Source organism: Chiloscyllium plagiosum, chromosome 28, assembly GCF_004010195.1.
Source record: "Chiloscyllium plagiosum isolate BGI_BamShark_2017 chromosome 28, ASM401019v2, whole genome shotgun sequence".
Taxonomy (NCBI): domain Eukaryota; kingdom Metazoa; phylum Chordata; class Chondrichthyes; order Orectolobiformes; family Hemiscylliidae; genus Chiloscyllium; species Chiloscyllium plagiosum.
In genome coordinates this window covers 6,756,405-6,772,812 of record NC_057737.1, presented here as the reverse complement: position 1 = coordinate 6,772,812, position 16,408 = coordinate 6,756,405, and the positions used below count along the sequence as shown (strand labels likewise).

Here is a 16,408-nt window from a genome sequence, read left to right as displayed (position 1 = left end):
GGCTTCTAAGTACATTGGGTTAGAAATCAGGCAGAATGGGTCACTTTGCATCAGCAATCTTATTTGGAAAAAATTAGCCCCACTAGTCAATTAGTCAAAATAGGGCATCACAAAAAGATGCAGCAACTCCCAAAACTGAAATGGAGGTTTTGCAAAGTCTGCTGGATGGCTGAATTGGCTGCCACCCAGACAGGTCGAATGCCAGTTTGGAAACATTAGAGTTGAATACTGGATACAGCTATGTCTGTGTGAGCCCTGACATCCCATCCCCACACACACATACGCGCGCTCACACATACACAGATACATATGGACAGAGACATACACACCTACAGACCACACACACAGACACACATAAACACTCACAAACCCAGGAACATATACACAAGCACAAACATGCACATGCACACTTAGATATATATGCACAGAGACATACACATATAAAGAGACACACACAAACACACACAAAAGCAGACACAAATACATACACAGACACATATACACTCACTTGCTCATTCTTCTTCTCTCTCTTCTGCCTCCCAGAAGTTAAGGTATGTGAGAATTTCTGGTCAGAATCTGCTGGTGTCACAAATGAAGCTGGTGCTGAAGTCTAGCATTGGTGAACTCAAGGGCTCTAGAAAGGAAACTGCTTTGAGAAGATGTGAGACTGAGACTATGTACATGCAAAGTTTCTTTTAAACCAAGTGATCCAGGTGGGAGTAGCTGAGTCTTCCAGTTTTCCCTGGAGTCTACACCTAGCGATGGGTAACAACACAGTGAGAAGGAAGGTGTGTGACCGCAGACCTGACCAACTGTTAACACATCTGCCAGTGTGGTGAGGAACACACGTCCAAATATCCTGACACATCAGGGCCCATCTGGTGTCCTCCATTGATATCCCTAGGGCGAGAGACAAGTTGAATGTTTATAGTTTACATAATTTATTCAGGTATGTGGACTTAGATTAATTTTCTGCTGTTTTCACAGCCCCAGGCTGTCCCAGGAATAGATTCTTTCACAGCGTTTGAATAAGTATCTATCTCTGTGACTCAATTGGCGCTGTAAATATAAATGTATTTTAAATTAGGCAATTCCGGAAAGAACTGAGGTATGTAGTGCCCCTGTTGCCCATGGTTACCAGTAAGGCCCCATGCCAACAGTGATAGAATACATTCCTCACCTCGTTAAATTTAAAAAGGGCTAAAAGTCAAGTAACTAGAAATAAGTACGCTAATTAATGGAGAGACTTCCACAGCTCAAATGAAGTTAACAACAGAAATTATTTCAAATTCCTCGCATGAGCTGGTGATGTAAGGGTAGGACCCAGTGTCTTGCTGAGTCTGACAGGTCAGATCAGCTGTAGGCCCAATCTCCAGGCCTGACTACACTCAATAGATCTCAAGTAAGTTGAAGGTAGATTTCCGAGGCTTTATTGAATGTTAGAAAGATCTGCACCATAGTGGAAGACAATCTACCAAGTGACCCTGACAGATGTAAGAAGGACTATCCTGCCTCAACACACCCTCCACCACCTCCTGACCTGACTGTTACAGTACACCAAGCACAGAAGCTTTCTGCCTCCACCAGTCTTTCCAGCATAATTTCCAGACACCTCTCAGCCCCACCCGGATGAAGAGAATTATTCTTTCCTGCCTCTCACCCTCGTCCTCATTGCCAAAGTCCTCCTGGCTTAGGTTGGGAGGGGTGCTGGTGAAATAACAGGAAGGTTTCTAGTTCTTGTAGAAAGTGCTGGGAAAAGTGCTGTGGATGTTATGATCAGGTTTGGTTTTTCTGGTGAGAGCCATAGTTCAATATTTCTCCATCATACTCTCAGGCACTGATCCTCATCACTTCCTGCGTTAAGATGTTTTCTGCTTACTACCATTAATCCTTTCGCCAATCACCTTAGATTGTGTCCTCCAGTTTGCATCCCCTCAGCCAATGGAAAAAGCTTTACTCTCTCTACTCTGTACAGACCCCTCATACACTCACTGTTATAATGTAGGAAACTGGGAATCAATTTGTGCACAGCCAGCTCCCCAAATGAAACAAAATGTAGTAACAACCAGCTAAGTCTGTTTTGGTGATGTTCGTTGAAGGATAAAAGTTGGTCAGGACACAGGATAACTCCTTTCGGGCCAGACAACTTTAACCTGCATTTGACTAAATAATCACAGAGATGTTACAGCACAGAAACAGACCCTTCAGTACAACTTGCCCATGCCGACCAGATATCCTAAACTAATCTAGTCCCATTTACCAGCATTTTGCCCATATCCCTCTAAACCCTTCCTATTCATATAACCATCCAGATGCCTTTTAAGTGTTGTAATTGTACCAGCCTCCACCACTTCCTCTGGCAGCTCATTCCATACATGCACCACTCTTTGTGTGAAAAAGTTGACCCGTAGGTACTTTTCATATCATTCCCCTCTCACCCTAAACCTACACCCTCTAGTTTTGGACTCCCGTACCCTGGGAAAAGACCTTGTCTATTTACCCTATCCATGCCCCTCATGATTTTATAAACTATAAAGTTACCCTCAACCTCTGATGCTTCAGGGAAAATAGCTTCAGCCTGTTCAGCCTCTCCCTGTAGCTCAAAACCTCTAAACCCAGTGACACTCTGGTAAATCTTTTCTGAACCCTTTTAGGTTTAATGACTTCTTTCCTATAGCAGGGAGACCAGAATTGAATGCAGTATGCCAAAGTAATGTCCTGTACAGCTGCAACATGACCTCCCAACTCCTGTACTCAATGCTCTGAACAATAAAGGAAAGCATACCAAATGCCTTCTTCACTATCCTATCTACCTGCGACTCGACTTTTAAGGAGCTATGAATGTGCACTCCAAGGTCTCTTTGTTCAGCAACACTCCCTAGGACCTTACCATTAAGTGTATGTAAGTCCTGTCCAGATTTGCCTTTCCAAAATGCAGCACCTCACATTTATCTAAATTGAACTCCATCTGCCACTCCTCAGCCCATTAGCCCATCAGATCAAGATCCCATTGTACTCTGAGGGAACTTTCGTCACTGTCCACTGTACCACTAATTTTGGTGTAATCAATAAGTTTACTAACCATACCTCCTATGTTCACATCAAGGACATAATTTAACATCTCATCCAAAAGACAGCACCCACTGACAGGACAGTACCCACTGACAGGATAGCACCCTCTGACAGGACAGCACCCACTGACAGGACAGCACCCACTAACAGGATCGCACCCACTGAGAGGACAGACCCACTGACAGGATAACACCCATTGACAGGACAGACCCACTGACAGGGCAGCACCCACTAACAGGACAGACCCACTGACAGGACAGCATCCATTGACAGGACAGACCCACTGATAGGACAGCACCCACTGACAGGACCACACCCACTGACAGGACAGCACCCATTGACAGGACAGACCCACTGATAGGATAGACCCACTGACAGGACAACACCCATTGACAGGACAGATCCACTGACAGGACAGCATCCATTGACAGGACAGACCCACTGATAGGACAGCACCCACTGACAGGACCACACCCACTGACAGGACAGCACCCATTGACAGGACAGACCCACTGAGAGGACAGACCCACTGACAGGATAACACCCATTGACAGGACAGACCCACTGACAGGACAGCATCCATTGACAGGACAGACCCACTGATAGGACAGCACCCACTGACAGGACCACACCCACTGACAGGACAGCACCCATTGACAGGACAGACCCACTGATAGGATAGACCCACTGACAGGACAACACCCATTGACAGGACAGATCCACTGATAGGACAGCATCCACTGATAGGACAACACCCACTGACAGGACAGCACCCATTGACAGGACAGACCCACTGACAGGACAGCATCCATTGACAGGACAGACCCACTGATAGGACAGCACCCACTGACAGGACCACACCCACTGACAGGACCACACCCACTGACAGGACAGCACCCATTGACAGGACAGATCCACTGATAGGACAGCATCCACTGACAGGAAAGCACCCATTGACAGGACAGACCCACTGACAGAACAACACCCACTGACAGGACAGCGCCCATTGACAGGACAGACCCACTGATAGGACAGCATCCACTGACGGGACAGCATCCACTGACAGGACCACACCCACTGACAGGACCACATCCACTGACAGGACAGCACCCTCTGACAGGACAGCACCCTCTGACAGGACAGCACTGTCTGACTCCTGCACTGACTATCAGCCTGGATTTAATACCCAATGTGACTAGGGCTTGTGTGGGCCTTGTACTAACAACCTTCTAACTCGGAGAGAAAAACAAACTGGGATTTCAATCCCAGGATATCTTGACGAAAACTAGGTATCTGGACCAACCTTCCACTGGAAAACTGGGGCAAGGCCAGGGATGGGAGAGGCATTTGTGGGGCCGTTGTCCTGTCAGGAAGGGATGGGGGTGCTTGTAAAATGAGGTAAGTGTGATCTTTCTAGGCTGTGATCAGCCACTGAACAGAAGATACTTTGAAAACATGGGGCTGACAGATTCTAGTCACCATCTCCCTCAGTTTTCATTAGAGTGCAGTTCCACCTGAGAAAGTGCTTTCAAAGAAGGGGAGACTAACAGCTGCGAGCATGTTTAAAATTCATTATCTATTATCTTATTAAATATTAAACATTCTTGCTTGAAAGCATGTTACATTTCAAATAGGTCCCTGGTATGAAAAACATCTTTCTGGCTTCACATTGCATGGTTAAATGAAACTCATTTAACATTAACTCATCATCTCCCAGAAAATTCCTGCTAACTCATAAACAAACCCATCAGCTCAGATCCCTCCTGATTAAACGTGTAACATAGATTAAGCAGAGCGGGGGAAAGGGGACGCTCTGCAGCAGCAGTAGTAGTGTCTCTCCCTCTGAGGCAGGAGGTTCAATTCCCATCTGCTCCAGGTTAAAAATCACACAACACCAGCTTTTGTCCAACAGCTTTATTTGGAAGTAGAAGCTTTCGGAGCACTGTTCCTTGTTCGAAAAGCTAGTGCTTCCAAATAAACCTGTTGGACTATAACCCAACAGTTTTAACTTGTGTGAGTTTTAACTTTGCCCACCCCTAGTCCAACGCCAGCTCCTCCAAATCATCTGCTCCAGAGCAGTGTGTTGCAACATCCCAGAATGGATTGATGAGAAAGTATTTTGAATACAGCAGAGGTCACAACCTGCAATGTTCCCTTACAACCCAGCACCGTTATCATCAACTGATCAATTAGGAAAGAGATTAGTGAGCTGGGTGACAATAATGAACTGGGAGAGACCGGATTGTCAGTGAAATGAAATGTAGCCACAAAATACTCAATGAAGAGACAGGTCAGCTCTCAGAGAGATTGCTGCAGAAGGTGTTGCCAGCAGGAGATTGGAGTGAGGAGAGATGTGCAGATGGTTCCAAGAAGCTGTAAATGATGAAACCAAGACACCATCCCTTGCTTCTGGTTGTTGAATCATTTTTATTTTTAAACAATGAAGGCAATATTTCACTGGCACTTAGCGCCAGCCAACACTCAGCCTAATTCTGTAAGTGAATCTATCACTGCACGATAATTAAAGGAGCCTCACCAGCCATTCACACATTCCAGCAAACAGTCACAACAAGCCAGATTCACACAGACTTCCCAAAGAATCTGTAAGAGCTGCAAGTATTTTACCAACAGCAACTTACTTTTATGTAGCATCCCTTTCCCATGTAAAGCAAAAGGCAAACCTTGACCCATCAGAGAAAGAGAGGTCAGGAGGGGGGTGATCAAAAGGTGGGCTGAAGAATTGAGTTTGAAGGAGTGGAAGAGGAGGTTCAGGGAAAAGAGGTGTTAATTGCAGAGTCTTGGAGCTGAAACAGTGCTCTGTGGTGGTGGGGCAAAGACAGGATGATGACTAAAGGTGAGACTCAGAAATAATGAAAGTCTCTGTGTGTAGGTGTAGGGGGATGGCGAGGGGGAGGAGGTTGCTGGGGCCAACTGGAGTGTTGTGGACAGTTCCAGAGCTTTGTAGGTGGTGAAGAGGGTTTAAGTTGGGTTAAGGTGGGCTGGGTGGGGGACTGGGAGCCAGAGTAGGTTCAGGATGAGGGTGAACAAGATAGGGCATGGTCAGCTATCTTTTGGAAGAGTTAAGATTCATAAAACTGGCGGATGGGATATTGATCTTGGACTGAACTTGCACAATGGGAGATTCACTGGGGCATGGGCTGAGATGGGGGTGAAAGTGGATGATATGATTGTGGTGAGCAGATGGGGATCAAAGCTGAGGGTCAAAGCTCCAAAATAATTCTTGTTCCATCTGAAACATGGCCTAAGTGGGAATAGACTGGGGGATGAGAGCCCAGAGTGTGTGCAGGAGAAGCAGAGTCAGAACAATGCTTTGGATCTATCTGATGGAAATCCTGGCTCCGTTATGATGTGGCATCAGTCAAGGCTGAAGCTGTAACAGGTACAGATCAGGGAGGAGTTGAGGGCTATGGGAGCCTATGCTGATGGATGGTTTTACATGAGAACATAGAAAACAGGAGCAGGCGATGCCATTCAACAATACTATCCCACTTTGATCAGAACAGATCTTCTGACCTCAGCTCCATTTTTCCAGTCCAACCCTGTTTCCCATCACAACTTCATGTCTAGAATCCTACTGGTCTCTGTCTTGTACTAACTCAATGTTTGAACTGCCACAGCCTAGACGACCCCTTATCCTGGAGATGGTTCCAGTGCAGTGTGTGAATGAGAAAGGGGTGGCAGGGGAGCCAAGGGATGGAGCTCCTGAGGAAGTGGTGCAGAGATAGGACAGGAGCCCATTGGGGGAGATGTTCCAGTGATGGTTGGTTGGGGATGGAGCTGGATAACAGCTGGAATGGGACAATGTGCAGATTCTGTCCAAAGGTGGTAGAGAGGAAGTGGGAGAAAGCACCACGTTCAAAGTCACAGTGAAAATGTTGTTTGTAATTTTGCTCAGCAACCTTCTGAAGCTGAATGAGAAGCAGAAACCTGCAGCAAGTCAAGTGGGGCCTGTGGGAATGCAGGATATGGAACATAGAATATTTCACAGCACAGGAACAGGCATTTCAGCCCACTATGTCGTCCTGGCCGTGATGCCATTCCAAACTAAACTGATCTGCCTGCACATGGTCTGTACTTCTTTCACAGCTATCTAGAAGTAGGAGTACAAAGAGACCACTCGGCTCTTTGAGCCTATCCCACCATACAACAACACTGTGGCTCATCTGGTTGTGGTCCCGATCCATTTTTCTGCCTGTCACAACCCCCACCCTCATCTCTGTAATCCTTGAATCTTGCTTATCAAAATTCTGCCCAACTTGTAATTACTTTCTGGTGAAGAGAGACAGAGAGAAAGGATTTAGGATATATTTTTATTATTGTCACATGTACCTAAGTACAGTGAAAAATTGTGTTTTGCATGCAGTAAAGTCAGATGATACAACACAAAGATGATGGAGTGATTGAACAGAGTGAGGAATACAAAGTTACCGCTGCAACGAATGTACACAAAAAGCAAGATCAACACTAGATTTGGAAGTTGAGAGGTCTATTCAGAAGTCTAATAACAGCGGGGAAGAAGCTATTCTCAAACCTGTTGGTGCGTGGGTTTAAACATTTGTATCTTCTGCCTAACAGAAGAGATTGGAGGAGATTATAACTGGGCTGGGAGGGGTGTTTGGTGATGTTTGCTGCCTTACCACATCATCAAGTGTCAATGGAATCAGTAGATTGGAGGTCGGCTTGCGTGATGGTGTGGACTGTGTTCACAACTTTCTGTAGTTCTTTAGCAAAACATTCTCAAATTCGGTGAGAGAGGGGGTTGGAGATGGGGCAGGGAGTTGCTAGGTCAAAGAGACTAGAAGTGTGTTTCTTGAAGAGTGACAGAAACAAAAGGACAGGAACAGATGTGATGACAGGTTAATGTTATCAGCATGGAGAGCAGCGAGAGGAGTTGGTGGGAATGAGGTGGAAGGGGTAGGGGGTTGGGACTCATGGATTAGGTTATAAAGAGGGTACAAGGGAAACAGGGTAGGAAATAAAGAGAGGAGCTCATGCCCAGGGAAGGCAGATGGAACCACATGGAGAGCTGTTATAGCAGATTTGAGAACTAGAAGTCACTCTTTTCAAAATAAAAAGTCGCCTCCTTAACACAGAGCTGAGGAGAATTTCTTCCTCAGAGAAGGGTTTTGGAACTCTCCTCCTCAAGGGCCAGTGGGAACAGAGTCTTTAAATATTTTGAAGGTGGATGTGGACAGTGAAAGATGATCATCGATAAGTGGGAATGTGGAGTAATCAGCTCCACCATCAATGGACCGAAAGACAGAACATGCTCAAGGAGCCGAATGGCATCAACGCCATCTGGGCGGAAAATCAGTACTTTAACAAAACCCATCGAGTTTCTCATAGAATGATGTTCGAGGCTAAATTGAAGAAGCCAGGCTGATGTTGCAGGAAAGAAACCAGGACCAACTTTTTTGTCTGGGACAATCCTCAAATGGGGTGTGTAATTTTTGATGAGGCAGAGTAAGGTTTGGAAGGACTCGATGCAATCCCGTGTGTTACCGGAGCCTGTGTGTGATACAGATATAACCAAAATGAACACACACTTACAAATGCCCCATTGTGCTGTTATCTGTACGTTAGAGAATGTGTTGTTTTGGGAGGATGAGCTGATATGCTGTATTGCCACACAATTAACACTCCTGTGAAGGTGTTGTGTCCCTGTACAAATACAAAGGCTAATGCTGTTATGTGAAAAACTGTGTCAATTTATTCAGTTTGATTTCCATTCAGGTAAGGAACTGTGTCTGTCCTTGAAATATGAAAAGTGAGGATAGGAGGCTGTAGATATTCTGACTGTTATTAACTGTTCCTGCAGATTCACTTATCACACCACAGAAAAGTGACTGGGTTTCTCTCTGCATTTTATTTCCAAGCATGACACGGAAGGTGGAATGTGATTTGAAATGTTACAAGAAAAGTATGCTGCACATAACGTTTATTTATCACACTCCTGACAAATCTGTAGTGCAGTCCAGTCATTATTTCAGCATCATTTTAGATGTTCAGGGACATTGGGTCATGTGGAAGAAGAAGTTTGCATTTATTTAATTTCTTTCAGGATTTTAAGACACTTAAATGCTTTGGAGGTGCCGGTGTTGGACTGGGGTGGACAAAGTTAAAAATCACACACACAACACCAGGTTATAGTCCAACAGGTTTATTTGGAAGCAATAGCTTTCAGAGCACTGCTCCTTCATCAGGTGGTTGTGGAGTATGTACGTTTTCAAATGCAGTCATGCAAAGTGTAGGCATAAACACTCCAAAGTCATAGAGATGTACAGCATGGAAACAGACACTTTGGTCTGACTTGTCCATGCTGACCAGAATTAATCTAGTCCCATATCCCTCTAAACCCTTTCTATTCATATATCCATCTAGTTGCCTGTTAAATGCTGTGATTGTATCAGCCTCCACCACTTCCTTTAGCAGCTCATTCCATACACACACACACCACCCTCTTGTGTGAAACTGTTCCTCCTTTGAGTCCCTTTTAAACCTATTCCCTCTCACCTTAAACCTCTAGTTTTGAATTCACCCACTCCTGTGAAAAGACCTTGTCTATTTATTCTGTTTATGCCCCTCATGATTTTATAAACCTCTATAAGGTCACCCCTCGGCCTCCGATGCTCCAGGGAAAATACCCTAGTCTATTCAACCTCTCGCTATAGCTCAAATCCTCCAAGCCTGGCAACATCCTTGTAAATCTTTTCTGAACCCTTTCAAGTTTCACAACATCCCTCCTACATGAGAGACACCAGAATTGAACTCAATGGCCTAACCAGTGACAGCTAGAAAGTCCAATTCCTGTTCCTACTGAGAGGGGTTCAGAAACTGCTACTGAGTGAATTTGTATTGATCTCACTTAAGAAGTTGAAGAAATTCTGGCTCTGGTATTTGTTTTGAATATTTCAACTGTCCTGTCACATTATGTGGGTAGCTTAGTGGTTAGCACTGCTGCCTCAAGTTTAATCCATCCTTGGGCGACTGTCTGGGTGGAGTTTGCGAGTTCTCCCGTGTCTGCATGGGTTTCCTCCGGGTGCTCCAGTTTCCTTTCACAGTGCAAAGATGTGCAGGTTAGGTGGACTGGCCGTGTTAAGTTGTCCCATGGTGTCCAGGGATGTGCAGGGTGAGTGGATCAGACATGGAAAATGCAGAGTTACAGGGATGAGGTGGATGGGACATTCTTCAGTGGGTTGGTGTGGATTCAATGGGCCAAATGGCCTGCTTCCATACTGTAGGGATTCTTAAAGTGTGACACCAGAGGTCGAGTCCGACAGATTGGAAATATCACCAGCTATTCCAGCTGGGAATTTTACTTTGGACTTCCCTGATTGGATTAGTCAGCTTTGATCTGGAGAAATCAGTTATACCACAAAGAGATTTCGACTGACCGCTATCCAATCCGGAGAAACTTAAAGAAATTCCCACTGACCATTTTGATAACAAAATAAATAAATTTGTGATATATATTATTAACTTATATACAGCTAAACATTTCTGTATTCTCCCATAACTTTGTGTTACTTTTAATGGAATCCTGACCCACTTCTCGGGGGTTGTTTCAGTGGGTATGTGACGTTTAGCCAAAGGAGTAGTAGTGGTGCTAGAGTTAGCTTAAGTGCCCAACAATGGGTTGGGGGGGGGGGGGGAGTAATCAACCAAGACCAATCCTCTGAATTTGTATTTACAGACAAACATACAAACTGCGAAGAGTTGCCTATTCAGCACCTTCAAAGCATCATGGCTCAATGGTTAGCACTGCTGCCTCACAGCACCAGGGACCTTAGTTCAATTCCAGCCTCAGGCGACTGTCTGTGTGGAGTTTGCACATTCTCCCCGTGTCTGCGTGGGTTTCCTCCAATAGTCCAAAGATGTGCAGGTTAGGGAAATTGGCCATGCTAAATTGCCCCAGTATCAAGGGATGTGCAGGCTATGTGGATTGGGCATGGGAAATGCAGGGACAGTTTATAGGGGGTGGTTTCTGGGTGGGTTGGTCTTCAGAGGGTCATTGTGGACTCAATGGGCTGATTGGCCTGCTTCCATACTGTAGTGATTCTAAGCCCAGTCTGCTATTCGATAAAATCATGGTTGATCGGATTATTCCGCATTCCGGCTTACCCCTGAAAACTTTTCACATCAAGGATCTATTTACCTCTGTCTCAAAAATGCTCAAAGCGTCTGCCTTCCACCACCTTCTGAGGGAGAGAGTTCCCACAACCCGCTGCGAGAACGTAGAACATAAAAACATACGAACGAGGAGCAGGAGTAAGTTATCTGGCCCCTTGAGCCTGCTTTGCCATTCAATAAGATCATGGCTGATCTTTTTGTGGATTCAACTCCACTTACCCGCCCTCTCCCTGCTTCTATGTTATCGATTTTCTTCACAATTTTATCTGTTTCTATAAGATCCCCCCTCATTCTTCTAAATTCCAATGAGTATAGTCCCAGTCTACTCAATATCTCCTCATAAGCCAACCCTCTCAACCTAAGAATCAACCTAGTGAACCTCTCTGCACCCCCTCCTGTGCCAAAAATCCTTTCTCAAGTAAGGAGACCAGAACTGTATCCACTGTACTCCAGGTGTGGCCTTACCAGCACCAAGTACATCTGCAGCATAACCTCCCTGTTTTTAAACTACATCCCTCTCGTAATGAACGACAATATTCCATGCCTTCTCATTCCTGCTGCAGCTGCAATCCAATTTTTTGTGACTCATGCACAAGGAGACCTCACTCCCTCTGCCAAGCAGCATGATGCAACTTTTCACCATTTAAAATCCAGTTTGTTGTTATTCCTACCAAAATGTGACTTCATATTTACCAACAATATACTCCATCTGCCAGACCCCTGTCCATTCACTTAACCTATCTATATCCATCTGTGTGTCCTCTGCATACTTATCTTAGTTATATGTGTGAACTTTGACACACTAAACTTGGTCCCCAACTCTAAATCATCTCTAAATTGTAAACACTTGCAGTCCCAACACTGAACACTGAGACACACCACTGGCCACTGATCTCCAACCAGAAAAACACCCACCCTTTGCTTACTGTTAGTTAACCAATCTCCCATCCATGCTAATTCATTGCCCGTAATGCCGTGCACTTTTATCTTCTGCAGCAGCCTTTTATGCAGCACCTTGTCAAATGCCTTCTGGAAATCCTGACACACCATATCCACCAGTTCCCCCTTGTCCAGTGCGTTTGTAATGTCCTCAAAGAATTTCAGTAAATTAGTTATACATGACCTGCCTTTCATGAATCAATGCTGCATCTGCCTGATGAGATAAATTCTATCCAGATGTCTCACTAATTCTTCCTTGATGGTGGATTCAAGCATTTTCCCCACTACAGAAATTAAGCTAACTGGCTGATAGTTACCTGCCTTTTGTCTACCTCCATTTGTAAACAATGGCATCACATTTGCTGTTTTCCAATCTGCTGAATCGCCTCAGAATCCGGTGAATTTTAGTAAATTACCATGTGCGCATTTGTTATTTACCCCGCCATCTCTTTTAGTGCATTGGGAAGCATTCCATCAGGGCCAGGAGACTTGTCTACTTTTTACCCTTAGCTTGCCCAACACTACCTATTTTTGTGATAATGATCATTTCTAGGTCCTTGCCCATGTTATTTGTAGAATGTTGTGCTCATCTCTGACTTAAATGAGTGACACCTTATTTTTAAACAGTGACCTCTCAGTCTAGATTCTTCTATAAGAGGAAACATCCTCTCCACATTGACTCTGTCAAGACCCCTCACTGTACCCTCGACCTTCTATATTTCAATCAAGTTGCCCCTCACTCTTCTAAACTTCAGCAGATAAAGGCCTAGCATATTTTGAAGTAACTGCACAATTGAAGCCTCAAAACGGGTCGAGAAGACAACAAGTGCCATTCGTCCTTACTCAGAAAAATGATTAAAACTTTCTGATGGTGTAGCTATATCAGTGAATGAGGAAAATTAGCTATGACCTTCAGGAAGGATTCCACTTACATCTCTCACAAAACCTGTAGCAAAAAAAAAAAATCATGTCCTTATGGATTCAAGAGTATAATTGCTAATTGGATCGAAAATTGGCCTGACAACAAGAAGCAGAAGGTATCCATTAAAGGAAATTACTTGAGTGGGACAGCTGTGATTGATGGAGTCCCACAGGGATCAATCCTTGGACCTCTGCCTTTCATTATGTAGTTTATGAGACGAATGATTGATTTTTCTGATGGTCGAACACGGTGGAAAAATCAAGATGTCAACAATTTGGAAATTGTTTGTTCGGGAAAAAGAGGTTGGGGGCCTGAGGGAGATGTTGCAAATGCCCATTCCGTGCTGATAATTGGCAGGCAGACCAAGTAATGACCATCATCAGTGACTGATGGATGGATTTCAGCACATACAGCAGGGAGGAGAAGATTGGGACAGTTGACAAAGTCAACAATAGTCCCACCACAACAAGAAGCAGCAGTTGCCAAGGGACACATGTCAAGATATGTAGCTGAGTAAATCAATATATTATGTTTGACTTAATAGTGTTGATGCTCTGTGACACATTTCCATCTGGCTTTGATCTCTGGAAAGTAAGTATTTGCATTTATATAGCACTCCACATGACCTCAGGACACCTCAAAGTCAATGATGTACTTCTGAAGTGTAATCACTGTTGTAATGTAGTACATGTGTCAGCTAATTTGAAAACAGTCAAGTCCCACAGATAGCAATGAGATTTTGGTGTTATGTAAAAAAGGAAATAAGAGAAGAGGGGGGCCATTTAGCCGGTCATAGCTGCTATACCATTCAAACCAATCATGGCTGATCATCTATCCCTATTTACTTGATTTCATAAACATACAGAAATCTATCAATGACTAATGAACATACTCAATGATTAAGACTTCACAGCAATTCCAAATATTTCCCAACCTCTGAGCAAAGAGATTTCTCCTCAGTTAAACAGTTTGGCTCTTATGACAAAAGTTCCCTGATATAGATCTACCAGCCAGAGAGATTATCTTACCTACATTCATCCAGTTACACCTTATATGAATGTTGTAAGCTTTAATGAGATGCTGGTTAAATACTGACCAGGAGATTTCCCTTTCTTTGATTAGTGCTGCAAATTTTTTTTCTGCCCACCAGAAAGGGCAGGTAGGGCCCCGATCAGTGTCTCACCTGAAGGTCGAGCTACCCTGAGATTTTGACATTGACTTTGGGTCAAGTCTCTGAAGTGGAACCTGAATCCCAAACCTTCTGACTCACAGCCAAGGCTGCTGCCCAATGAGCCATGACTGATTCAGTGATTATAAAATTAAGTCAGTCCTTTTTCACGTTTCCTTATTTGTCGATCTTCTGAGGAGAGATCTGGTATTATTGGAGGAATTGTGCTGTTATTTCTCATGAAAATATTAACTATACCTTCAAATTAACAGCTGAATGCTGCTGATAAACTCAGAGTGTCCTCTTACAGCTGGATGGTAGTTCTTCATCTGCTCAGATGCATTCTGTTCTGTTTGTGACCAATTCTGCCCCCGACCCCAATCAAGGTCCAAAATACTTCCATTTGGAAGAGTCTTTACCCTGAATCAATGTTTACCTTCAGTACAATCTTGTATGGTCACCTCTGACTTCCTGAAGCCTTGGGACTAGATTGGGTTGGGATATCTGGTTGGCATGGATGAGTTGGACCGAAGGGTCTGTTTCCATGCTGTACATCTGTATGACTCTAAGTCATGAATGTGATAGAAAACTCCTGGATAGATGCACCTCCAACAATAATCAAAAAGTTCAACATCATCCAGGGCAAAAACAAAACTTACTTGACTGGCATGCCCATCACTTACAACATTCACTCTCTCCCAGGGCCAGGGACAGAAATCATGGGCTCTGGTGCTATTCCGCGACCAGGCCTCCAGCCCCTAATCAAGCACAGCAGAAGCCAGAGGACTCTGGGACTTAGTTATTGGGCACTGATGTAACCCCCAGTCCACAGACCCTGCTCCTTTAGCCACCAATGTATCGTGGCAGCAGTGTGTATTATCTCCAAGATGAACTGCAGAAGTTCACCCAAGCTCCTTAGTTAGCACCTTCCAACCCATGCTCTCTACCACTGAGAACAGTAGATACACAGGAACCACAACCTGCGAGTTTCACAAAGCCACTCACCATCCTGATTTGGAAATGTATCACTGTTCCTCTAATGTTGCTGGGTCAAAATCCTGGAATTTTTCCTTCCCTAGCAGCATTGTGGGTCCCTACACTTCATGGAGTGAGGCAGTTCAAGAAAGTGGCTCACCATTACCTTTATAAAGGGGCAATGACACCTTCATCCCTTGAATCACTGAGTTTCATTGGAATTAGATAATATATTCATAGATTCATACAGCATAGAGACAGGCCCTTTGGCCCACATATCTATGTCGACCAAGAAACACCAAACCACACTAATGCCATTTACCTGCATTAGTGGGCCCTGCCCTTTTAAGTGTATTTAAATATTCAGTCATTGCAATGGAAATCAAACAAAATATTCTTTTTCCTTTGTGAACATCTTAAAAGGTGTACAACTGAAATTGGAAGCAGCTGATTGGTGTAATTCTAGATACTTTGTTTGTTGTATCATTTTGGAATGACTCAGTTGGATTGGGGAGTAAATTGGTGGCGGGGGAACAATCTATCGGGCGGGCAGTGTGTACGCGGCTCTTGGTTGTCCAGTCGGATGGGTTTGGGTGGCGGGCTCCTGCCGGTTGTAGTTGCCGTCGCTGTAATGGCTCCGCCGGTGTTGCGGCTGCTGTGTGTTCACGGTTACCGTCAGGACGGCAGGATTTTCCGAGAGCGGACCGGCTCCCTGCGGAAAGCGCTGCGGAAACGCGCCGAGCTGCTGTACGTGTCGTCGCCGCTCAGGGTGCCCCCTCCTCTGGGGACTACGGCTCAGCCTCCTGCAGCCGCCGGAGACGGTGAGTCGGTCAGGCGAGTCCGGGGACGGAGCTGGGCCTTGTCGGTGAAGGGGCCACAGCATTGAGTTTTCAAACCTGGACTGTTACCTCCGGGGCCTCCAAATCACAAAATCAACCGGGTCACTCATAAAATCGGAAATATTGCAGATGCTGGGAATCTAAAATCAGAATAAAACTAAAATACTGGGTATTTCCAGCCTTTTGTTTGGTCTTTAAATTCCCAACGAGTTCGAGTGCCCTTCCTTTCTGCGTCCCAGATTTGCCACCCCCCCCCAGACTGTGGTGGTGGTGGTGGTGGGGGTGGGGTGGTCCTGATCCTGAGCCCCACCCCCACCCCCACCCCCACCCAAGACTGTCGGA

The 16,408-nt window shown here is 44.9% G+C and overlaps 1 protein-coding gene and 1 long non-coding RNA gene across 3 annotated transcripts in view; both read left to right on the top strand.

Annotated features, from left to right (window-relative positions):
- Positions 1-5,943: 5,943 nt before the first annotated feature.
- LOC122563918 overlaps positions 5,944-16,408 on the top strand; it is a 20,722-nt gene continuing 10,257 nt past the window's right edge. Inside the window, exons 1-2 of the long non-coding RNA XR_006315775.1 lie at positions 5,944-5,954; positions 6,095-6,099. This is a non-coding gene — a long non-coding RNA (uncharacterized LOC122563918). The remainder of the gene's footprint in view (positions 5,955-6,094; positions 6,100-16,408) is intronic.
- Positions 15,456-16,408, top strand: part of ovca2 (OVCA2 serine hydrolase domain containing) — a 4,227-nt gene continuing 3,274 nt past the window's right edge. The window contains exon 1 of one of the 2 annotated variants that reach the window (XM_043718167.1): positions 15,456-16,056. In XM_043718167.1, coding sequence (XP_043574102.1) covers positions 15,721-16,056 — 336 coding nt within the window. In that variant the 5' untranslated portion in view covers positions 15,456-15,720. The remainder of the gene's footprint in view (positions 16,057-16,408) is intronic. The other variant, XM_043718166.1, reaches the window with a different exon arrangement.